This window comes from Lagenorhynchus albirostris, chromosome 5, assembly GCF_949774975.1.
Source record: "Lagenorhynchus albirostris chromosome 5, mLagAlb1.1, whole genome shotgun sequence".
NCBI lineage: Eukaryota > Metazoa > Chordata > Mammalia > Artiodactyla > Delphinidae > Lagenorhynchus > Lagenorhynchus albirostris.
The window spans coordinates 3,622,981-3,648,050 of NC_083099.1; the positions used below are offsets into that span (position 1 = coordinate 3,622,981).

Sequence of the window (25,070 nt, forward strand, 5' to 3'; positions counted from 1 at the left end):
CCAGTCTGCACTGAAGAGACACTTCAGGTGAAACCTGTCCACACGTTGCACTGTTGTAGCACGATTCTCTCCCTCTGGCAGATTAGAAGCCCCACGTGAACAGGCCCAACTGTTGTCTTCGGACAAAGCCTGGGGCAGCGCCTAAATAGGGTAGGCCGTCAATCAAGGCCTCTAGGCTAACCAGCCACATAAACGAATATCGTGTGAAAGGAATGTTCTCGGTGTAGCAGCACTTTCCTAGGGACTACGCTGAAGACCTCTCTCCCCTCAGTTGGTGCTGAAATGCTGCAGCTGTTAATGGACGCTCGGCTCTGAGGGACCGGGATGCAGACCCTTACTGGGTCTCACTGGAGGCTGTTCTCTGCCCGGGAGCAGCAGGCCTGTTGTAACGATGACCTGCAGGCTGTGAGTGGCCCCCAGGACAGGGACAGCGCTGCAGTCAGCGCTGCTCACATCACCCCCGACCTCCTCGCTGCCCGCCCACTCACCCACCCAGAGGGGAAGTCCTGTGCTCGCTTTCCTTTCCCCACGGGTAGAACACTCCACTTTCTTTCTTTTTAAGCTGTTTGGACTTTGCTTCCTCCTTTGACGCCGTGACCCCCTCGGTGGCTCCAGTGGGGACCTCCTGTGCTTCCCTCCTCTGCACAGAGCACTGGCTGACACCTGCCCTGTGTCCCGGGCAGCCCCGAAGCAGCCCCGCGATGCCTGTCCACTCAGAGCGTTTAACTACTGTTTGAAACCCAAGAGCTCGTTGCAGGAAAATAGCACTGAATGATATGAAATACTAGAGTCCTGTAGGAATAGGAACCGAAGTGCACAACGAAGACTATAGGAGTGGGAATAGGAACAGAAATGTATATTAATGCTATAAGACTATTAACAGTTTAGCACAGTGTAGTAATACTGAAGTGCTATAGGAATAGGAGCAGGAATATACTATTGATGCTATAGTAATGGTAACACTTTAGTACAGTGTACTAATGCTAAAGTGCTATAGGAATAGGGATGGGAATATACTATTGATGCTATAGTAATGGTAACACTTTAGTACAGTGTACTAATGCTAAAGTGCTATAGGAATAGGAATGGGAATATACAGTTAATGCTATAGTAATGGTAGCAGTTTAGTTTAGTGTACTAATGCTAAAGTGCTATAGGAATAGGGATGGGAATATACTATTAACGCTATAGTAATGGTAACAGTTTAGTATAGTGTACTAATACTAAAGTGCTATAGGAATAGGAACGGGAATATACTATTAATGCCATAGTAATGGTAACAGTTTAGTGTAGTGTACTAATACTAAAGTGCTATAGGAATAGGAACAAGAATATACTATTAATGCTATAGTAATGGTAAGAGTTTAGTATAGTGTACTAATACTAAAGTGCTATAGGAATAGGAATGGGAATATACAGTTAATGCTATAGTAATGGTAGCAGTTTAGTTTAGTGTACTAATACTAAAGTGCTATAGGAATAGGAACGGGAATATACTATTAATGCTATAGTAATGGTAACAGTTTAGTATAGTGTACTAATACAAAGGGCTATAGGAATAGGAATGGGAATATACTATTAATGCTATAGTAATAGTAGCAGTTTAGTTTAGTGTACTAATACTAAAATGCTATAGAAAGAGGAATGAGAATATACTATTAATGCTCTAGTAACAGTTTAGTATAGTGGACTAATACTAAAATGCTATAGGAATGGGAATATACTATTAATGCCATAGTAATGGTAACAGTTTAGAATAGTGTACTAATACTAAAGTGCTATAGGAATAGGAGCAGGAATATACTATTGATGCTATAGTAATGGTAACACTTTAGTACAGTGTACTAATATTAAAGTGCTATAGGAATAGGAATGGGAATATACTATTGATGCTATAGTAATGGTAACACTTTAGTACAGTGTACTAATACTAAAGTGCTATAGGAATAGGGATGGGAATATACTATTAACGCTATAGTAATGGTAACAGTTTAGTGTAGTGTACTAATACTAAAGTGCTATAGGAATAGGGATGGGAATATACTATTAACGCTATAGTAATGGTAACAGTTTAGTATAGTGTACTAATACTAAAGTGCTATAGGAATAGGAATGGGAATATACAGTTAATGCTATAGTAATGGTAGCAGTTTAGTTTAGTGTACTAATACTAAAGTGCTATAGGAATAGGAATGGGAATATACTATTAATGCTATAGTAATGGTAACAGTTTAGTATAGTGTACTAATACTAAAGTGCTATAGGAATAGGAACAAGAATATACTATTAATGCCATAGTAATGGTAACAGTTTAGTGTAGTGTACTAATACTAAAGTGCTATAGGAATAGGAACAAGAATATACTATTAATGCCATAGTAATGGTAACAGTTTAGTATAGTGTACTAATACTAAAGTGCTATAGGAATAGGAATGGGAATATACTATTAACGCCATAGTAATGGTAACAGTTTAGTACAGTGTACTAATACAAAGGGCTATAGGAATAGGAATGGGAATATACTATTAATGCTATAGTAATAGTAGCAGTTTAGTTTAGTGTACTAATACTAAAATGCTATAGAAAGAGGAATGGGAATATACTATTAATGCCATAGTAATGGTAACAGTTTAGTATAGTGGACTAATACTAAAATGCTATAGGAATGGGAATATACTATTAATGCCATAGTAATGGTAACAGTTTAGCATAGTGTACTAATACTAAAGTGCTATAGGAAAAGGAATGAGAATATACTATTAAGGCCATAGTAATGGTAACACTTTAGTATAGTGTACTAATACTAAAATGCTATAGGAATGGTAATATACTATTAGCGCCATAGTAATGGTAACAGTTTAGCATAGTGTAGTAATACTAAAGTGCTATAGGAATAGGAATGGGAATATACTATTAATGCTATAGTAATGGCAGCAGTTTAGTTTAGTGTAGTAATACTAAAATGCTATAGGAATGGGAATATACTATTAAGGCCATAGTAATGGTAACAGTTTAGAATAGTGTACTAATACTAAAGTGCTATAGGAATAGGAGCAGGAATATACTATTAAGGCTATAGTAATGGTAACAGTTTAGTACAGTGTACTAATGCTAAAGTGCTATAGGAATAGGAATGGGAATATACTATTAATGCTATAGTAATGGTAGCAGTTTAGTATAGTGTACTAATACTAAAGTGCTATAGGAATAGGGACAGGAATATACTATTAAGGCTATAGTAATGGTAACAGTTTAGTACAGTGTACTAATACTAAAGTGCTATAGGAATGGGAGTATACTATTAAGGCCATAGTAATGGTAAGAGTTTAGTATAGTGTACTAATACTAAAATGCTATAGGAATAGGGACAGGAATATACTATTAATGCTATAGTAATGGTAACAGTTTAGTACAGTGTACTAATACTAAAGTGCTACAGGAATAGGGACAGGAATATACTATTGATGCTATAGTAATGGTAACAGTTTAGTATAGTGTAGTGATACTAAATTACTATAGGTAGTACTTTAGTACTTTCCTACAGTAGAAGGAAAACAGTACTAAATAACAAAATCAGTACTAAATTGCGTGGTGGTAACAATATTTTTTAAGCCCTAATGAGATGTTTTTCCTCTTTCTGGATACTTTCCGCTTCACACACAATACTTTCTGCAGTTCTGATGCCTCTTCAATTGAAAATTTGAAAACAAAGGTATTTTTTAAGTGTTGGTGTAGCAAGAACATAACTAGGATAAAAAGGACACGAAACGCTTTTGCCACATTCGTATTCATGCTGTGTTTGAATGTCGGTACTGTCAGTCAGGATTCCTCTGGTTACAAGGGGCAGAAACCTGCCTGGACCTGGCTTCTGCGGACGTGGGCACCGTCTTGCTCAGGAAGGGTTGAGGAGGCCGCAGGGACACAGCTGAGCCTCAGGGAGAGCCAAAAGCAGGGCTCTGAGGCCACAGCATTCTCTCGTCACCCCAAGTTCTCCATGAATGTCAGGTGCATCCTCTGTCTCACCTTCAGACCGGCTTTGGCCGTGTGGCTAAAAGGCATGGCGTCAGACAGTTTGAGAGTTTTAGTTTCTGATCAGTTCTGCCACCAGAGCTGGAATATGTAACCTACCCCAAAAAAGGCACCATGTCAGCCCCTCCCAGGTCTTGGCCCACCGCGGCCAAAGGTGGAGCACTGTGGTTGGCCCAGCCGGAGCCAAGTTCCTTGTCCACTGCAGAATATTCAGGAGCAGCGTCCCAGGAGGATGAGGCCGTGCCCACAAGATGGGAGGGGAGTTAATGGCAGCTCAGTTTCTAAGAACGAGAGGTCTAGACAGTCAGTACTACAGGTGTGATCCGCACTCTCCCTTTAGGGGGTCTCAGAACCTGATTCTCTCTCTCACAACCCAGCTGCACAGTTGAAGGGGACAGAACAGAGGGCTTGTGGCTGGTGACCCTTGAAATGTTCATCAGTAGCAAGAACGCATTTTCCTAGTAATTAATCCTCATCTCTTCTACCAGATGCCAGTTCAGCAATCTCATACCATGAGATTCAACTTTCATTCATTTTATTTTATTCACTTATTCAGAGCATATATTTCTTTTTTAGTGTTTTTTTATTTATTTTTGGCTGCGTTGGGTCTTCGTTGCAGTGTGCGGTCTTCTCATTGCAGTGGCTCCTCTTGTTGCGGAGCACAGGCTCTAGGTGCACGGGCTTCAGTAGTTGTGGCATGCGGGCTCAGTAGTTATGGCTCATGGGCTGTAGAGCGCAGGCTCAGTAGTTGTGGTGCACAGGCATAGTTGCTCTGCGGCATGTGGGATCTTCCCGGACCAGGGCTCGAACCCGTATCCCCTGCATTGGCAGGCAGGTTCTAATCCCCTGCGCCACCAGGGAAGCCCCGCATATATTTCTTGAGGGCCTATTATGTATCAGACACTCTGCTCATGTGGAAGATATAAAAATGACCAAGACATAGTCCCTTCCACAAAGAGGTTACAGTCTAGTGGGAAAGGCAGCCTTGGAAACATGTGGTGAACACATGTGATGACCATGAAGGTATGAATTCAGTGCTGCAGGATTCAATGTGGAGACAGAGAGGGAATGGTCGCATATATCAACCCATATTGGACGCATATATCAACAATCCACATGCTTCCTCTTCTCCGATCAGTTATTAGCATCAGGACGTTCCTTCCCTCATCCAATGGATTGTGTTTACCCAGCACTTTCATTCGCATCCTCTTCACACCTCAGAATCATCAGCCATGTGAAGCAGGTAACGCGAGCATTATCCTCCTCATTTTGCACGTGAAGAAATCACGATCCCATGGCGAGTCCACGACAGCGCTGGCCCCCAAACCCATGCCTAGGTCTCCAGTACAAGGCCAGAGCCACCGTGCTGCACTGTCTACCGCTGGATACAGAAACCCTTCTGGAAAAAGAAACCTCGTCCTGATCTGTCCCCAGCGACACGCAGAAGGACTCTGACCCGCGTTCAGCAGCCATCTGGGTCATCATCTGCGCGTGGCCTTCAACACTCTGCCCTCCGTCGGTGCCTCTGGTCTCTGACCCCCACCAAGTCTCCATCCCCATCCCCATATGAGGTCAGGTCTGTCTGCTGCTCTCGGATCTCACTGATACAGTGATGAGAAAGGACTCAGCGCTGACCAAGGAAAAGTCACACATAAGATGTGAATATGGATTCCATTCTCCAGAGCAGTGTGTCTAAGACTGCAAAGTGTCCATCAGTCATCTGCAGTTGCATCTCATCCCAGTGCAGATGTGATGGAGCAGGTTTGACATAGGACCCAAATTTTCTATTTCTAGCAAAGCTCCCAGTGATGCTGAGGCTGCTGGTCCACAGACCACACCTGGAGAAGAAAGGATCTGGATTGAGGACGCTAACGCATCTCAGACGCTCTTGGGAAAGACAGCAAGTCACTCGGCTAGTGCTTTCTTAAAAAACTTGAGATGGAAAATAGACATGTGACCTTGAATAAAATATTATTATAAAGACATGTTTATAGGAGGAACCCTGAGATGAAAATTAAAAGGTCTTGTAAACTTACGTGTATCACGCAGCCCACCTCTGCTTCACTTTCCCTGAGTTGAAAGTAACATATCACCTCCAGCTAATTAATGCATGTGATGTTGTTTGGAACAAAACCTTATGGAAAATGCAGGTTATAACCCATGGTATTTTTCTTGTCTTTTTCTCTATAGGAGATGTCAGTGAAAAAAAGGGTCCGGAATGATTACTAACCCATGACTCCCAACAGTATGACAGGTATCTGTTTTATTTTCTTTACTTTGTGTGTTTCCATTTTTGTTCCACCCAAAGAGAAATATAGGCTTCCTAAAAGACCAACCTAAGAGTCTTAGCAACAGTTATTTCCCAGCCAATGAGTGTTATTAAATGCAAATATAGCCATACTCTGGTTTCTTTTCAGCTCGTATAAATCTTTCGCCTTCTACTAAAGATTTCTGTGGAGAGGGGGGGAAAAATGCAAATATATCCTGTGACTACATCCCAACAAATGTGCTTCCAGCTTTTTCGGAAGCCTTGAGATGCATCATCACCAGGAACAGGATGGGAGGAAATGAGAATTCACAGTGAAATCCTAGTTGCCAGCCTTCCCAAGGTTACCCTCTCACACCCACTACTTTTACCTGCCACATTCATTCAGATCAGTATAAGAAATGGCTCTATGTACTCAGTGACCACTGAGTTCAGACATCTTCCTGATGGAATATTCAGCAGCAGAGTCAGAATGGAATATGATGAGAGCACATAAGCTAAAGTGAGCTAGAAAGCAAGGGACAGAGGCGAGACAGAATGCCCCCTGAGGAACAGAAGGTTGCAATAGCACGGATTCTCTGTTCAACGCACAGAGCTGGGGTTACAAACTCACAGGCCCCAGGGGCCAGATAGATAACACCCATGCCCCAAACAGCTGGCTGTCAGGAAAAACAAACCAGACAGGAGAACCAGGCAACAAGCAGGGAGGGAACCCAGTGTGTCCAGAGATTTCAAATTTTCAAGAGAAGCTGGAAGCCAGATTTGGGATGAAATATCCCCATTTCTATTTGGGTTTTTTTGGAGGGGTTTTTTTGGCCGCGCTGCACGGCATGCGGGATCTTAGTTCCCTGACTAGGGATCAACCCCTTGCCCTCTGCAGTGGAAGCACAGAGTCCTAACCACTGGACTGCCAGGGAATTCCCCAAAATATCCCCATTTCTAAATGCAAGCAATTAACATATAAAACTATCAAGGATTCATGGGCCAGTCAAAATACGTCTTCTGACTAGAATCAACCGTGGGCTCTCAGTTTATAACCACACCTTCCAGCCCAACCCCAAGCCTAGGACTGTCGTTTGGTTACCATGGCAGCAGGGCAGGTACCCATAGACCTCAGCCTTCTGCAAGTTTACAAGCCTTAACGTAATGACCATAACCTTACATCTCCCAGAATCCCTGCCCTGTCTCTCGACCCATTGATACTCGAGTTCCTGGTGCAGCAAAAAGATAGAGCACCTGAACAAACTGGAATGATTCACACCTGTAGGATAGCCTCGGAATCCCATCTTATCTTCCCATCTTATTTCTCAGTAACAGGCACCAAAACACACCCTCCCCCATTTCTGTGTCACTGCCAACTTGACCATTGTAGCACGGAAAGCCATGGACCATACATAAACAAATAGGCGTGGCTGTATCTCAATAAAACTTTATTTACAAAACAGGCAGCAGGCCAGCTTTGGCCCGAAGACTGTAGTTTGCTGACTCTTATGCTAGGGGTCAGGATAGTCTTATTGTTGAGCAGAATCCCCAGGCCAAATCAGCTCATCTCCAGGACAGAGCTAGAAATCCAGGCTCACTCTAAGACGGTTCTGTATTAAGCCAGCTTTCAGCCCATCTGCGGATGCGGGATGCTTTCCCTGTGGGCTGAGCTGGAACCAGCTGCCCCACCTCCCCGTGTAGGAGGATGCTTTTGCTTCCCAGCATTTGCTTCATAGCATAGAAACTAACAGCAATTCTATTTTCAAAAGAAATCTACTCCACACATGCATATGCTCAGTCTATGTTAATGGGCTCAGCTGAGAAAATCATTGCTTTAGACTCCCTTGTTTGTGGATGAAATAAAACAGTGTCCTTTTCCCTCTGTCTTTTCCTGTGGTCTCAAGCTGCATGTTTATTTTAAGAAACCTAAAAGGAGCCCATAATAAAGCTGTAAGTCATCAGAACTAAGTGCTTGCTTTAAAAGCATAACTTAAAGGGCAAATATGCATATTTTCTTTTTGAAACACATAATGGGTACTATTACTGTTATGCAATACAGGAAATCAATTAACCTTTATGAAAAGAAAACCAATTTTTAAATGAACAGGAGTAAGAACATTGAATGTGTTTTGCCAAAACCCAGCAGACAAGCATTTTCAGATTAAAACAACGCCTTCAGCCACTTATGAAATTTCTGTATTTTGCATTAACTCAAATGGAGAATGGTTTATTTTCTGGGGCTATTTAATATCCACTGCAGTGGAGTCAAGTCCTGCTAAAATGTTCCCGTTGCTCTACCTTAACCTAATTTGACATTAGGATTGTATGAAATCGCTCACCGAAAATACTGATTCTTAGAGGAAAGGAAGGAAGTGCCTTGATACCGTATTTTATTGGTTGGGATTAAGCACGGCTTCCTAGGGAATCTTTGGGGGACTCTGCTAACATTTATGTCATTATAATGAGCTCCACTTTGCAGAAAATCATGATTCGTCGCATAGGGGAGTTTGTTCTAAGATATGAATACCTAAAATTTTAAATACCCAAATGAGAGGCTTTTAGCCTTGACTGAAAAGGGAACTAAGAACTCGGACCCCTCTAAATGTGCCTGGAGAGGCAGAAACAGGGCTCTGTTACGTTACCCCTCTAGGGTAACGGTTCTAGGGAGTTAGGATGTTCTAGGGAGTTAGGATGTGACTTAAAGTCACCCCCGTGATGAGCCTGCCATGTAAATAACATAGACCTCACTCAGCAGTGTGACCTGCGCCTCTTCTCTGTGACCTGCTTGTTCATCTAACTTCCCAACCACGACCTTTGCCTTCTCCTTTTTCTCGCTCAAGGCATTATATTCAGTGTGTCCCAGGGGCCAGGGGAGGAGTGTCTGCATGATGGGAAAGACGGGTGCGTTCTGTAGGTGTCCCAGTGTTTTCACTGTGTGATCCTCAGGTTGTTTGCGTGCTTGTTTCGTGTGTGTGTTTGTTTCTTCATTTTTTTAAATGGCGGTATAGTTCTTTTACAATGTTGTGTTAGTTTCTGCTGTACAACGAGGCGAATCAACTGTTTGTATACATATATCCCCTCCCTCTTGGATCTTCCTCCCTTCCCCTCCCCCCGGCCCACCCACAGAGCACCGAGCTGATCTCCCTGTGCTATACAGCAGGTTCCCACTAGCTATCTGTTTTACACATGGTAGTGTACATATGTCTAATCCTAATCTCCCAATTCATCCCACCACCCCCGGCCCTCCCTGTGTCCACACGTCCATTTTCTACATCTACGTCTCTATTCCTGCCCTGCAAATTGGTTCACCGGTACCAGTTTTCTAGATTCCACATATATGTGTTAATGTACAGTATTTGTTTTTCTCTTTCTGACTTACTTCACCCTGTATGACAGGCTCTAGGCCCATCCACGTCTCTACAAATGACCCATTTTCATTCCTTTTTTCAAAAAGGAAAGAAAGCAAATTTGTCGTTGGTGGTAGGAGGTCATGACAGGGAGGGTTCTTTATCCTTCCCAACGTCTTGTATAGGTGAGAGGTCGGAGGCCACAGAAAAGGCAGTAGATGGGGGCACGTGCCCCACTCTGAACAATATAGAAGAATCTGATTTAGATGCTTTGTATCAAAGCCCCTTGTCCTGATTTCTTAAGCATGATGAAATTTACATTTCTCACTACACCTGCGGTTGAAATTGTTTTGCATGTCTATTAGCCACTTGTATTTTTTTTCTTCATCCGTAACTTCCTTGCTTGTTCATATATAGCGTCCAGTTGCCCGTTGCGGGTTTTATATTTTTCTCATTATGTGTAGAAGCAATTTATTACGTATTCAAGGTAATAACAAAGCAAGCCCCCTAATGTCTCTAGAGGTTGACTTCCTTGTCAGTTAAAGGAGAAAGTGAGAAATTCTCCCTCTACTTTGAAGATTAGGTCGCACCTCAGATGTGAACATTTGTAAATCACGTTTTCATAAAATCGGGCATGGGTACATTGAAGGCTGGGTGTAGACAAAAAGGGCACCCTGGAGAAAGGTTTTTTTTGTGTTTTCAGACTATCCTAATGTATAGGTTTTTCAGAGTCAAACAAATCACCTAAGCTGGGGAAGCTCGTGTTTTATTGTAAAGCCCACGTCATTTTCAAAGGTGGCCTTCCTAGTGTTCCTGAGGCTTTTCAACCCCTCCTTATGACTGCTGCCTTCCTTCCTTCAGAGATAGAACCACAGTTGTGCTCTTGTTCTACAACCTATGGAGAATATCTCCTCACGAGGCCAGAGCTTGCTCACAGCCAGATAATGACGCCACTCAAAGATAATGAATGTTGGGCTTCCCTGGTGGCGCAGTGCTTGAGAGTCCACCTGCCGATGCAGGGGACACGGGTTCGTGCCCCGGTCCGGGAAGATCCCACATGCCGCGGAGCGGCTGGGCCCGTGAGCCATGGCCGCTGAGCCTGCGCGTCCGGAGCCTGTGCTCCGCAACGGGAGGGGCCACAACAGTGAGAGGCCCGCGTACCGCAGAAAAAAAAAGATAATGAATGTTAACGGCTTGCGTGTTGTTAGCATTTCCCATCAAAAATGCTCTTCTAAGATGGGATTCTGTTCACAGCTACTTAGTGACCCATCAAACCCGTGTTAGGCTTTTAATATACTACTATCATAAATAATGTTATAATGAACCACAGTGTATATAATGTGACACCTCTCTGATTATTTCCTCAGGATAAATTCTACGAAGTAAAAAAAACAAAAATGCTGGGTCAAAGGGACTGAACATCTTTCAAAGCCTTTTCTGTTGCCAAATCGTAACCAGGTTACTGGACCAATCAGCACTGTAGTGTCCATTTAATCCCATATCCTCTAACTTTGGAGTTTTGTAGTAGTTTAATTTTGAGAAAGGCAATTAATTAGGCAAAGTTTTATCACAGTTTTTATCAAAGTTTTTCAAAACTTTACCTTTTTCTTATTGATAATAGATTTGACTACACACACACACACACACACACACACACAGAGTTGGCAACTTAAATGTCTTCTTTGTAACTTACCTGTGCAATGAACTTTTCTACTGTACTATTAGTCTTTTTCTTATGATTCATATATTAAGGATTTAATTCACTATCATAAATGTTACAAACTTTTTCCCATTTTAGTATACGTCTCTCCTTTTTGCTTATAGCAATATTTGACCTTCTTAAAAATTTTTCTTCTCTTGAAGTAATTCCATACTAACAGAAAGGTTGCAAGATGAGTTCAAAGAGTACCCAAAGTCCTCAAATGTTGACCTTTTATCACATTTGCTTAATTCTTTCCCCTCTCTCTATCTCTACGTATATAATTTTTATTTGGTACCATTTACAGATAAGCTTGTGAACATGTTGCTATGGCATTCTTGACATACAGAAATTTTTAATTTAGATATAGTGAGCTCTCTGGAGATGTCATTTTAGGATTCCTGTCTTTGTTTGCCAGCTGAGAAAGGGGCTCAGTGGGTCCTTGGGATGAGTTAACACTTCTGTGCCAACACGTAGTTCTTTTCACTTAGACACAGGGATGACTGGTTAAGAGGGAAGGTTGTCTCAACAAACACCTTTTCTGCACCAACGACAGACACCCCCATGGTACCCTTGCCCTAGCCTGGGGGGGAAGGGAGGGGAAACCCGACAGTGCTGGCTGTCCTTCCTTCCCTCCTGCCAAAGTCAGGAAAGCCACGCCCAGGTCTGTGTACTGGTCACCTGGCAAGGGACATAACACAGAAGCCAGATGTGGCTCTGCTCCCTTTCCCCACGTTGCTCCAGAAACCAGGAGCTTGGATCGTTGATTTATATACTCCTGGCATAATTACTCTGAAAAGGCATCTGGAGGCTTATTTCACTTTGTTCCGAATTCCTGTTTCCCCAGTTGTGGCCAAAAATAAAATGTGGCCTTGGATTCCATAGAGCCAGCTATGCATATTACAGTGTGGCCACAAATAGTTTTGGAGAAAGAGAGATACCGACTTGCCCAAAGAGCTAGCTCTACTGTCGGTGGAGCCAATCACAGAAGGGAACTTGGCTTTTATTTCTTGGGTATCTAACCACCTGAAGCAATGGGGGCCTCTTTGCTCCCTCCTCTGCATGGTGCCACTTCTCAAAGTAACCAAAATCTCACTGCAAGTCAGCTAGAAAGGAAAGACCAGGCTTCCCCCAAATGCCTGGAGGGCGAGAGGAAGGCTTCTGCAGACAGATCACACAGAGGACCTTTAAATTCCTCCCTAGATGTCTCTCTCCATCACTCCTGAGGTAACTGCAGAAACCCCAGGTCGCCTCCTGGCTCTGGAGGCTGCAGACCCCGCCCACTCCTGTCAGGAGCCCCGCCCTCTGCCACTCCCTCCTCCCTCCCCGTCTCCACCTGTTCATTCCCCTTGGAGGTGGTGGCCCGTCGCTCTGTCTCTCCCGTCTGCATCCCCCTGTAAGGCTCTGCTCAGCAAAATAAACAGATCTTCCTTTCTAAGGAACTCATCTTAGAAAGCAAAGGAAGGGAGAACCATAATTGCTTATCATTGTACATTTTCCCCCATCGCACACAAATTAGAAGAGTGAAAGTCCCTGAACGGGGTCCGGTCTGGGGAAGAGAGGAGACCAGCATCTCAGTTCAAGATTTCCTCCAGTGTCCACCATACAGGGGAAAATCAAGAAAACCACACACACAGAAAAGAGAATTTCTGTGCAGCTAACACGTCACCCTTTTCTTTAACACGAAAGCAAATACAGAAGGAACAGTGATACTTTCTACAATACGAATGGGTAAAGGAAGCCAGACCTGGCAACATCATCTACCTAAGGAAGAGCTGGCCTTCTGGACTCTGTCTCTGTCCCTCTCCCATCCCTCACCTCGTTAACTTCCTGAACTTCTCCTGGAAGAGAAACTTCCTGCTGAAAAACATGGGGCCTTCGGACAAAGACCAAATTCATGATATCTCACCAAATTCAGCCAGATGCATGAAAATCTTCCCTCAAAACTCCTGGGGATGCGAAGACATTTGCTTCTAGACCAGCTTCACCTTCCAAATCTGAGCTGCAGCCAGGTGGCCAGGAAGGTGACATGTCAAAAAAAAAAAAAAAAAAAAAAAAAAAACAAAGAACAAACAGGGCTTTTGGGACTTCCCTGGTGGCGCAGTGGTTAAGGGTCCACCTGCCAATGCAGGGGACATGGGTTCGAGCCCTGGTCCGGGAAGATCCCACATGCCGCGGAGCAACTAAGCTCGTGCACCACAACTACTGAGCCTGCGCTCTAGAGCCCGCAAGTCACAGCCACTGAGCCCACGTGCCACAACTGCTGAAGCCCGCGTGCCTAGAGCCCGTGCTCTGCAACAAGAAGCCACCGCAGTGAGAAGCCCACGCACCTCAACGAAGAGTAGCCCCCGCTCGCCGCAACTAGAGAAAGCCCGCGCGCAGCAACAAAGACCCAATGAAGCCATAAATTAATTAATTAACTAATTAATTTTTTTAAGTTTGAAAGGAAAAACAGGGCTTTATAGAGTGAAAGGTGGGAACACGAGAGTGAAGAAAAAAATTGTCATACAGAGTGAAGTAAATCCGAAAGAGAAAAACAAATATCATACATTAACGTATATATGTGGAATCTGGAAAAATGGCGCAGATGAACCGCTTTGCAGGGCAGAAATAGAGACACAGGCGTAGAGAACAAATGTATGGACACCAAGGGGGGAAAGCGGGGCTGGGGGGATGAATGGGGAGATTGGGACTGACATGTATACACTAACATGTATAAAATAGGGAACTAATAAGAACCTGCTGTATAAAAGAAAGAAAGAAAAGAAAGGTATTTCCTTATCAACAACCCCTGTATCCCCCCAGAAGCCACCCTTTACAGTATTTGGCCTCTCCTGGACCCCCACCCGGGGCCCCACTCCCTGCCCCTCCCCACCTCCATTGTCACCAGCATCACTACTGTCACCACCACCACCATCACCCCTCAGTATCCACCATCTCCACTCTTTTGAGCCCCCTTTAACCAAGAATTGCCCGCAGCTCCCTATTCGGTCCGTGCTGACAGTCACAAATATCGACCCTAACCTGACAGGTTCTGTTATGTCAGGACAGATCTTCCTGTCTGTTCACCCAAGGTCCTTCAAAAGAACTGAAAGTCATTTTTCCCAACAGGAATTTAGTCCCTGATGAACATGTGATGGTATTGCGTTTGCAATGAGCCAAGCGTTTCTTCTCTGAGCCACCTCCACCTGTCCCCAACCCGCAACTGACAGTCCCGGGCTCGTGCTTTACCTCCCTTGACTTTTCTTTTACATCTTGGCCATCATGACATTCTCGCTCTGGAGTTTTCTGTGCTGTAGAAGGGAAACTAGTGTGGACGTCCAGCTCCCCAGCCTGTAGGATGCAGGTGCATCCCGTCATGGTGCTGATGCTGAGCTGAGAGACGTTTTCTCTAACCCTCACACTTCACACATCAGGAGGCAAAGGCGAGCACGGTGAAGTGACCTGCCCATGGTCACCAAGGTGGACCGTTAAGTGTTTGGACACTGTTCCCAAAGCATGGGAAACTGACTTTATTTTTTTTATTTATTTATTTTTTTGCGGTACGCGGGCCTCTCACTGTTGTGGCCTCTCCCGTTGCGGAGCACAGGCTCAGCGGCCATGGCTCACGGGCCCAGCCACTCCGCGGCATGTGGGATCTTCCCGGACCGGGGCACGAACCCGCGTCCCCTGCATCGGCAGGCGGACTCTCAACCACTGCGCCACCAGGGAAGCCCGGAAACTGATTTTAAATAGTGATCAGGTCTCGTTTTCTTTTTCTTTTTTTTTTTTCTTTTCAATTTTATTTCTATTACATTCCCATCACCATTGCTTTCTCTCTTTGGGGGGGCCGTGCCACGTGGCATGTGGCATCTTAGTTCCCCGAACAGGGATGGAACCCGAGCCCCCTGCAGTGGAAGTGCAGAGTCTTAGCCATTTGACCACCAGGGAAGTCCCACCATTGCTTTCTAAGTATCGCTTTAAAATGCTGCTATACAGAGTCGCTTTAAAAGACATTTTTCTCACCGTACAACTTTCCAGAGGTCCAATCTTACAGAACTTTTGATTGCCCACCATTTTCTTTTGGGTATTAAAGATGACATGGGAGGAACAAAAGATAAGCTAACAGTGGGGTTTCCATTACATTACTGAGGACTTACGTTCTTAACTGAAGCTCTTAGTCTTTTTTGCTCAGCAGTGTGTATATAACAATCTCCAAGGAAGCTGGATTCAGCGGGCTTCCTTTTGGGGGGAGGACCTACCCTTGTTCTGCTCTGATTTGCCTGCACGTTCCAGTTACCCTGGGAGCTTTGTAAAATCCCAGTGCCCGTGGCACCCCAGACCAGCTAACTCAGAATCTCTAGGTGTGGACCCAAGACTCAGTATTCTTTTAAAACTGTCCAGGTGCTTCTGAAGCACACGCCAGTCTGAGAACCACCATCCGGACACAGTGGTTCTCAGGCCAGGCTGCCCGTCCAGGTCCCCTCGGGAGCTCTTTCAGAATACCAATGCCTGCACCCCACCCGCAAGATGCCAGCCGAGCTGGTCTAGTGGAGCCTCTGGCGTCTTGTTTTTTTTAACTCCTCAAGTGATTCTAACGTGCATCCGAGTGTTGAGAAAAGAGCAGTTGTTCTCAGACTGGGTGGTGGGGTATCAGAATCACTGAAAATTTGGGTTACAAAAAAGGCAAAACCAGCTCTATTCTACAGTGTTACCGAATGACAACGACCTGGGCTTCTGGGTTCCTTACTAGCTCTCCAGGTGACTCTGATACACACGGAAGCTTAAAAACCACTCATCTAGTGGCGTTTTGTTTTGTTTTTGTTTCATATTGGTTGTGTTTAAGCAAATGTTTGCTTTCTAACATTCGTTCTAACATTTCTGCCATTCTGGCATTTCCTCTGAGTACCTACAAAAGACATCTAAAATATCACCTGTTCATCTAGGGTGAACCGGGACAAACTGAGATGTAATTCATGATGCTTTGCTCTGGTTGATTACCTAGCGCACCTTGTCACTTTCACCCAGGAATGACAAGCCCACAGCACCTGCAGTCCGCATCTGGCTGGTGGACTGCAGCATCTCATTTACCTCAAGGGCCCATCAGGGTAGGAGCCCCTCCAGATCACATGATCATAAAGTCCTTTAGGGATGCTCTCCACGGGCAGCATTGTTCATTGCAGGAATGGAGCTGCCATGAGGAAACTTATTTCTCTGTCCTGCCAATTCTTGCAAATGATCGAGTTGGACACTGAGCTCAGAAGGCCACCCCATGTTTTTTTAGTGAGTAGTTTGAGTTGTATGCAGCTTTTGGTTATGAGAGGAGTTCTCCCCCACCCCCAAGAGGGTTTTTTTTAACCTATAAATTAAATGACTACCATTTTAAGCCTCAAGAGAATGTAGCTGTCTGGGGAACAGCCCCATGGTGCTACGGTTCTCAGTCTGGACTGCACGTTTGATTCACTCAGGGAGCTTTTAAAACTCCCGACGCTGAAAATGCTGAACTTTTCTCAAAGGATGTGGTGAGGATGGAGGATGGATATAAATCCTCTTAACACAGGGTAGGGTCCACTGAGACTCAGCCTGGAAGAGCCCTCCTCAGGCAGTACCTGGTACAGGTAGGCACTGGACATTAGTGACTGTCAATTTAATGGGGAGAAATGGCCCATAGCATTACTGCACTACAATGGAAGAAAACAGATGTAAGCGAATGTTTGTAGGTTTTCAAAGGTTTGTTGTGCAGGTAAGCTTACATTTTCCCTGCTTTGCTTCGCTCACTCCCATAATTCCTGCCTTCTCTTTAGGGTCCCATTCAAATTCCGCCTCCTATGTAGGATGTCTTAAAAGAACTTTTTGTACCACCTAAGGCCTTTTCTTTTTCTAACAAGTGAGAGCCAAGAAATACCTTTGTTATTCTTTATTATTTTATGGAAAGATATTTTTAATGGAGTCATCTAAACATAACATTTGAAGCAAACAATTCATGCAAAAGGAAGTAGATAATTTTTTAATACAATCTCTTCCTTTCTGCAGTCCCTAATAAGATAAGCATCTTAAAACACTGGCTGGCATTATTAATACTTCATTTGCCATGGGCCGAATTTCCTATACCAGCCGAGGCAAAGGGCCCATAGCACACAGCATCTTTCTGGATGCCCACACGCCCCAGGAGGTAGGATGGAGCGACATGTAATCACAGGAAGGGGAGGTGATAGCAGAAAATGGGAGGGGGACCCACATCCCCCTGCAGCTGCCAATAAAAAGAAGTTTAAAAAAAAAAAGCACTGGGCGCAGTGGTTGAGAGTCCGCCTGCCGATGCAGGGGACACGGGTTCGTGCCCCGGTCTGGGAAGATCCTCACACATGCCGCGGAGCGGCTGGGCCCGTGAGCCATGGCTGCTGAGCCTGCGCGTCCGGAGCCTGTGCTCCGCAACGGGAGAGGCCACAACAGTGAGAGGCCCGCGTACCGCAAAAAAAAAAAAAAAAATCACTGGTTTCCTTTCCTTCGATCTCATTCTACCTGTACAGTGTCAAATTGTGATTCCCATTTTTCTGCCAGGACCCTCTTGTTAACCCTTAACCTCCCACCTCCCTTAAACCCTGTGCTTTTAAACATTTTACCTGCCAAATTGCGTTTTTCGGGTAATAGAATTCATTGCCTATCTTTAGTCATCAAAAACACATATAATCTGATATTTTCAATGAGCAGGATGAAATGACCAATGTTCCCGTACGACACAGATATACAGAAAAAATGTGTTTATTTTTCAAGAACCAGAAGGCATAAGATTTTTCATGCAAGTGGCACAGGCTGCCTCCTATGGTTGTATAATTTCCCTTGGGCCTTTTCAAACTTTTTAAATTGTTCCTAGTTCGCCCAGTACTACTTTTATGAACCTCAAGTGAAGGGCCATTTGAATGAGAAAACTCTGAATGTTCTGTACTCCAATTTTCTCAACTCTAAATAGAAATTATGCTCCTGTATTACTCAGCTAAATAAAACTGTAGATGAAGGCATCAGAATACCGATTACTGCTGACACTCCCTTTAATCAAAAAAGCCTTTCAGTATTATTATAAAATCATTCTTCAAAGATTACGTCTACGTAAATGAGTATAAAACAGCCTACCCCGTACTCAGTAACGCATAATGAAAATATTCATAAGCATTTCCATCCTGTGCTCCAAATTGGATCAAGAAATCATTGGCATAAATCAGAACATTCGTAAATTCTTTGAGTTTTTTCCAACAGAAATTCTAATTAAATTTAACCTTAGAGCATCTAAGAGATTGGATTCTAGGCATATAAAGGTAACTGAGAAGTAGTCCTTGCCTTGGAGGGGCTCGCGGTATCAAGAGATCAGTGTCTGAACACGCCAATGCACATTTTTGGACATCGAAAAAGACTTATAGAGGTTTAGAATTAGAAGAAATCTCAGAGACCATCTGACCCAACACCCTGAAATCACAGGTGGAGAAACTAAGCCCCTGAACTTAAAGGAATGTGCTTCTGGCCACACAGATGGTTTGATGGTTCTCATAGACGATTCCTCTCACTCTTTCAGCTTCCAGTTGACTTGTTGCATTTGTAAAGGATTGAATGATATCATAGATAAGAAAGCTATTTGCAATTCTCAAAGGCCCATTAGTAAAACAGTGCTCTCGGCTTTAGCAAGATGAACCCTAAAATCTCAGTGAGTTCATACAACAGAATTTTACATCTGACTCCTGTTCAATCCAAAGCCACGTGTTCTTGCTTGGTGGGTAATGTTCCTGTGGTCCTTTGGGAACCCAGGTTCCTTCCTTCTTCCATCCCCACTCACCTCTAGGACTTCAGAATTCTCTCCATTCAACAGGAGAAGGGAGGAAAGAAAATGAAAAGATGCGTGGAGATGCTTTATAGGAGGGGCCTGGAGGTGGTGACCAATGCTTTCATCTCAACTGCAAGGGTGGCTGGGAAGTGCAGTCCAGCTGTGTGGCCAAGAAGCAGGGAGACACGGATTCTGATATGAGTCTGTGTCACAAAGGGCTGTACAAATGCATGAGAATATTCTGGAAGTGAGTGAGCTCAGCAAGGACTTGGTCTTTATATTAAAGTCATCTTTGTGTTCAAAAAGTTGTGACAGTCCTCTGCACCTCCTCCTGGTACTGTCAGCCTCTTTAGACAGGGCTACAATGCTCTGTTTTGCCCACCTGTTCTAGTTGCTTCTGGAGTTGGTGTGGTATAGTGAAAAGAACATTGGAGTCATGTGTCCTTGGGGCCAAATCCCCCCTTGGCCACTTATTAACCCTGTGAATTTGAGTAAGTCGCTTAAGCTCGTGCAGTCTTAATTTTCTTATTGTCCAATGGGGGCAGAAAGCATCCTAGCACTGCAGTGAGAATCTAAGTAAATCAGTCAACATTTATGGGGGTGCTCCTGTGTGACAAGTTCTGTGGTCCCCAGGGAAATAGCAGAGGTCAAAAAAAATAAATAAAAAAGGCACAGAGTAATATGCATACAGTCATTGTCCCTGGTGGGCACTCAATACACCTGAGTGCTCTGGCCTCCCCTCACCACCCTCCTCTGCACACACTGCAATTTTTTATTTTTTTTGTTTGTGGTACGCGGGCCTCTCACTGTTGTGGCCTCTCCCGTTGCGGAGCACAGGCTCCGGACGCGCAGGCTCAGCGGCCACGGCTCACGGGCCCAGCCGCTCCGCGGCATGAGGGATCCTCCCGGACCGGGGCACGAACCCGTGTCCCCTGCATCGGCAGGCGGACTCCCAACCACTGCGCCACCAGGGAAGCCCTCACACTGCAGATTTGATAGGACTTTTTCTTTCTTTTTGGCTCTACGCATCTAAGCCAGGAAGACACGTTTGTCCCTAGAAATTCTAAGCAGCATACATCAGCGACTAACGATGCATCTGAGAGATGAAGAGGTCCCGTGGAGAAGGTTTTCCTGTTGTTTGGGACTGAATTGACAGGGTGATGATTCCATGAGGCATGGTTAAGGTACAAGGGCTTGAAACATAATGAGATGAGCTACCAAAACATCCGTGTTCGGTTCCAGAAAGAGTAAACGGAAACGTGAAAGCAGAGAGCGTCCCTTGAAGGCTGGTGGCCTTTACGTCCCAAAGCAGCCTTTACAGATCAGGGAAGGAGGATATTTAGAGGTGCTGGGTGGGTCCCTGAGAGCAGCAAGTCCCTCCTGCTTGCTGACAGGTCAGGAAGAGCCTGCAAGGTCCCCAAGGGAGGGGAGGTTTCAGTGTCCGCATCCCGTTGACTCGGAGGGCTCGTCTTCTGGCTGAGGTTCTCTCCTGAGACCCCGGAGGAGCCCCTCCCCTTTGGTCCTTCTTGATTCCCAGCCCTTGTCTTATTGCTTTTGATGATTTCTCAAAAGGACAGAGGAGCTTTCTATTGGTTTGTTGGAAAGCCTGCCTGTTTTTTACTTGCTTCATTCTTTCCATGAAGCTCTGTTTTACTTCTCTTTGTTTGCTTTTATCTTTTCCTTTTAAATGCGGAAAAGGCTGGAGGGGAGAGGGAGCAGGTAAATGATGAGGACATCGTGTGTCTCCAAACCAGGAAAGTCTATCCATCTCGACTCCAGTTAGCTCTGCACCAGCCATTGCGAACGCCCCAAACCATACCCACACTGCTGACCCCTTAAAAGGCAGCAGGGGGGCCGAGGGCACAGGCCTCTGGTTGCATCCACCTGGGATCCAGTGTGGCTCTACCTCTTCAGCTGTGACCTTGGGCAAGTGCCCTCCCCTTTCTGAATACTCAGTTTGTTCATCTGTGACACGGGCATGACCACTAGCGATCTCGATACTGATGTAAGGGTCAAAAGAAACAACATGCTTAGCACCACGGCTGGAACACTGGGAGCTCAAGCACTAAACAATAAACGCCGTCTTTGTGGCATTGATTATCACCACCACCACCACCTAGATAGCTCCAGGTCAAATGCACCACCCCGCCAGGAAAGCTTAAGGGGACAAATGCGCCTATCTTGTCGTCTTGCTCAAGCACATCTGCTAAATCCCATGACCAAATGCCATCCAGCTTTCCCCAGCAACCCATCCCACAGTCCAAGAAGTAAAGAGTCATGGGAGTGACTCAGAAATAGGTCTTCCAGTCCCACTTTCCAGGCCTGATCCTTGAGAAGTGCCCATTCATTTCAAACATCCCTTTAGGATGTCTGTGAAAGGAGACATCCCTGAAAATCTATTACTAAAGCTTCTAGAATCTTTTGGCCACTAGCCTGCCTCCATAAGACACCCAATTCTATTGTTCTCACCTTTCCAGACAAGGATTTCTTACCCAGTCCCTTCCCTTGGAAGAACTCAGGAAATATTGACCAGGCCTGTGATTCGCCTGATCTCTGCTTTGGGGAAGGGCAGTTGTAGCCGTGGTGGATTTTCTCTCCTTTCAAATTACAGAGTCCATGGCATGTGTAATTAATAGAGGCTTAAGATTCCAAATTTCCAAGATTCAGAATCTGCTGTTTTTCCTGACCCTGTCAAGGATTTGCCATGTGCCACAAATTAGTTGAAGAAAGGCCTTTGATCTCCACACGCGCTGGCCAAGAGGACAAGAATTAAATTGCCTAGAGTGGGTTTCCCTGGTGGCGCAGTGGTTGGGAGTCCGCCTGCCGATGCAGGGGACGCGGGTTCGTGCCCCGGTCTGGGAAGATCCCACATGCCGCGGAGCGGCTGGGCCCGTGAGCCATGGCCGCTGGGCCTGCGCGTCCAGAGCCTGTGCTCCGCAGCGGGAGAGGCCACAGCAGTGAGAGGCCCGCGTACCGCAAAAAAAAAAAAAAAAATTGTCTAGAGTATGGGGTTCCTGGACAGGCTGTCGGGTCCACAGTCCCCAGTCTGTCTTGTCCATCCCCATCTCACCCTCTTTCTATCTCTCGGTAGCTGTTTCTGTCGAAGGGTCCGCTCTGCTTGGGCCCCTTGTAGCTTTTTACCACTGTCCCCCACTCCCACCGTCAATGGCACACTGCAGTGCCGGCATTGCTCACCCCCGTAGAATACCATCGTGGGCCAGCCCCCAGGAGAGCACTGGTTGAGAGAGTCTGCCAGTTATCTTGGGACAAGGACCACTTCAGCCCGGTATTAGTTCATCCTAAACAATCAGCCGCTGCCTCTATCCTGAGGCCAGATTCGAGACACTGAACCAGGAGCTGCTTGTTCTGGAAACAAGGAGGTCGCTTCATCGTGATGAAGGCTACCTGCCCTCACCCAGCTTCACCCCAGACGGTCTCAGCGCTCCCTGTGTCACAGGGGAGGCTCCTGATGGAACTTGGTGTTAGGAGTCGGTACACTTGTGGGAGGTCAGGCTTGGTTTTGCTTGTGACTCTGTCCAAATGGCCTCCATCAAACCAGGCCCCCTTCTTGGACTCCCGTTTCCTTTTCCATAAACGAGGTGTTTGAACTGGTGTGAGCCCTAAGGTCCCTTCTCAGCTCCAGCTCTTCTCTGAATTTTACTACCCAGAGCCCATAAGATGAAGACCCATGGAGCCTGCTAATTTGCCTCTGAAATTCAGCATGGAATACTGCTACCCATCAATCTACCATATACGTCCCCTAGCTGTTGCTCGTCAGGACAAAGAATCTGGAGAGCGAAGTAAAGTGGTCGCCCCAATGTAGGTCTGGCAGGCGAGGATCACTTCCGCTTCACGTCGTCACACCCTCTGCGTACGGAAGGGCAAAATCTTCTGTTTCTGAGCCTTAAAATGAGAAGAAATGACTCTGACGCTCATCTCCATGGCTAATTATTTTGCTCAGGCCGTGTCTGCTTCGCTTGCTTTAAATAAAAGCCTACGCAGCCTGCCGTCCAAATATAGGTCCACAGCAGTCCAGAGAGGAGACAGCCTGGGACTTATGGTAACGAGGGCCGTTCAGATACCCAGCAAATGGGCCCTAGCGTGTCAAACCCACAAGTCAATATTAGAAATGAAGAGAAGGTAAATAAGCTCTGTTTGGGGCACAGGAATTTTTTATAGGGTTTCTTCCCTTGCTGGAAAGCAACTGTGATCAATACCAAGTACAAATAATTGCTTGTAATAAAAAAAGTATTCAGGGAATTCCCTGGCGGTCCAGTTGTTAGGACTCCGCACTTCCACTGCCGGGGGGCGCAGGTTCAATCCCTAGTCGGGGAACTAAGATCCCACAAGCCGCGTAGCACAGCCAAAAAAAAAGTTTAAAAAAAAAAAAAAGGTATTCACGACTATATCCCCACGGAACCACATCACAGATTTGTTTATGTATGTTAGGACTTTAAAAGGTGAGCAATGCTTTGCAAATTTCACCATCTTGCCCATCTACTAAAAATAAGTGCCTGTGTTATTAGGGCACTCTGGCTAAAATTTCCCAGATTGGAGCTGAATTTAGATTAAATGCATGAGTCACTTAAACTGCAGCTGTTCCTGCTAGTGCTGGATCTATCAGCCATTCACACCTTAGTGTGTATTAATTCAACTGGACTGTCCCTCCCTGGAATCAGTCACCCTGACCGTGGGAGGAGGGTAGAAAGGAGGAACCCCAGTGCCTCACTCGGGTCAGAGGAAGAGAATTTTTTTAATTTTATTTAGTTATTTATTTTTGCTGTGCTGTGTGCATGGCATGCCGGAGCTTAGCTCCCCGACCAGGGATCAAACTTGCGCCCCCTGCTGTGGCAGCGCGGAATCTTAACCACTGGACTGCCAGGGAAGTCCAGAGTAAGAGCATTTTGAACCAGAGGCCACGAGAACCTCGCTCACCTCACAGTCTTGCAGGCGGGTTTCTTAACCTCAGCACCATTGATTTGAGGGTCTGCATAATTCTCGTGGAGGGTTAGCCTGTGCATCGTAAAATGTTTAGCAGCATCCCTGGCCTGTCTCCAGACACTGTCAGCTGTCTCCAGGAAGGCAAAATCCTGGGTGCAGACCGCCAGCTTAGGGGCAACCCTGTAGGTGCTCATGGCAACTTCAGGCTGTGACTCTCTGTGAGTCGGTATGTGGGTCCACTGAGTGACCCTCGTGAGGAGGTAACATGCAGAATGTTAGCTTCCTCACTTTGGCAGTTTACTTCCTCATCCCCACCTTGTCTCATCTTCCAGGCAAATGGACCCCTAGAATTGAGGCAGCTGTAGACAAGGCAGCCCCAGGAAGTGAGCTGCCCGTCCGTCTTGGGAAGCAAGTGTGGATCATTTTTGATACCTTCGACTTTGCTTGCCACACTGTCCCAAATAAATCCAACCACGAGAATACGCAAGAGAACACACACTCTTTGGTTGGAGAGCGCGTTGGTTCCATCACTTTGGTAGCTCGACACCTTCTGCAGAAGCTGCCATTTGTGGATGCGTACCAGACACACGGGATAATTGCTAACAGCACAATATTTGTTCTTCTTTTGGTTACTATTTGGTCAGAAAATATCTCAGGCCAGACTTTCAGAAAGTTGGAAATGTTTGCATCTCAAACATCTCTTGTTCCATGCTCAAAATAAGACAAGCCTGTTCATTTGGACATCATGTGCATCCTACATTTCTAAAGAAATATGCTCTTGGATTCCATTCTTTCTTTTTTTTTTTTTTTTTTTTTTTTTTTTGCGGTACGCGGGCCTCTCACTGCTGTGGCCTCTCCCGCTGCGGAGCGCAGGCTCAGCGGCCACGGCTCACGGGCGCAGCCGCTCCGCGGCACGTGGGATCCTCCCGGACCGGGGCACGAACCCGCGTCCTCCGCATCGGCAGGCGGACTCCCAACTGCTGCGCCACCAGGGAAGCCCCTCCGTTCTTTTTTTAA

The 25,070-nt window shown here is 45.4% G+C and overlaps 1 protein-coding gene and 1 non-coding gene across 8 annotated transcripts in view; both read left to right on the plus strand.

Moving 5' to 3' along the window:
- The window catches only part of THRB (thyroid hormone receptor beta), a 392,041-nt gene that overhangs the window by 278,454 nt on the left and 88,517 nt on the right, over window positions 1–25,070 (plus strand). For all 7 annotated transcript variants that reach the window (XM_060149528.1, XM_060149532.1, XM_060149527.1 and 4 more), the window contains one exon: window positions 6,220–6,283. In XM_060149528.1, the coding sequence (XP_060005511.1) occupies window positions 6,262–6,283 (22 nt within the window). In that variant the 5' untranslated portion in view covers window positions 6,220–6,261. The remainder of the gene's footprint in view (window positions 1–6,219; window positions 6,284–25,070) is intronic.
- Window positions 6,427–6,538, plus strand: LOC132521434 (U5 spliceosomal RNA). Its single transcript, XR_009540881.1, has one exon. It is a non-coding gene; the product is annotated as a U5 spliceosomal RNA (small nuclear RNA).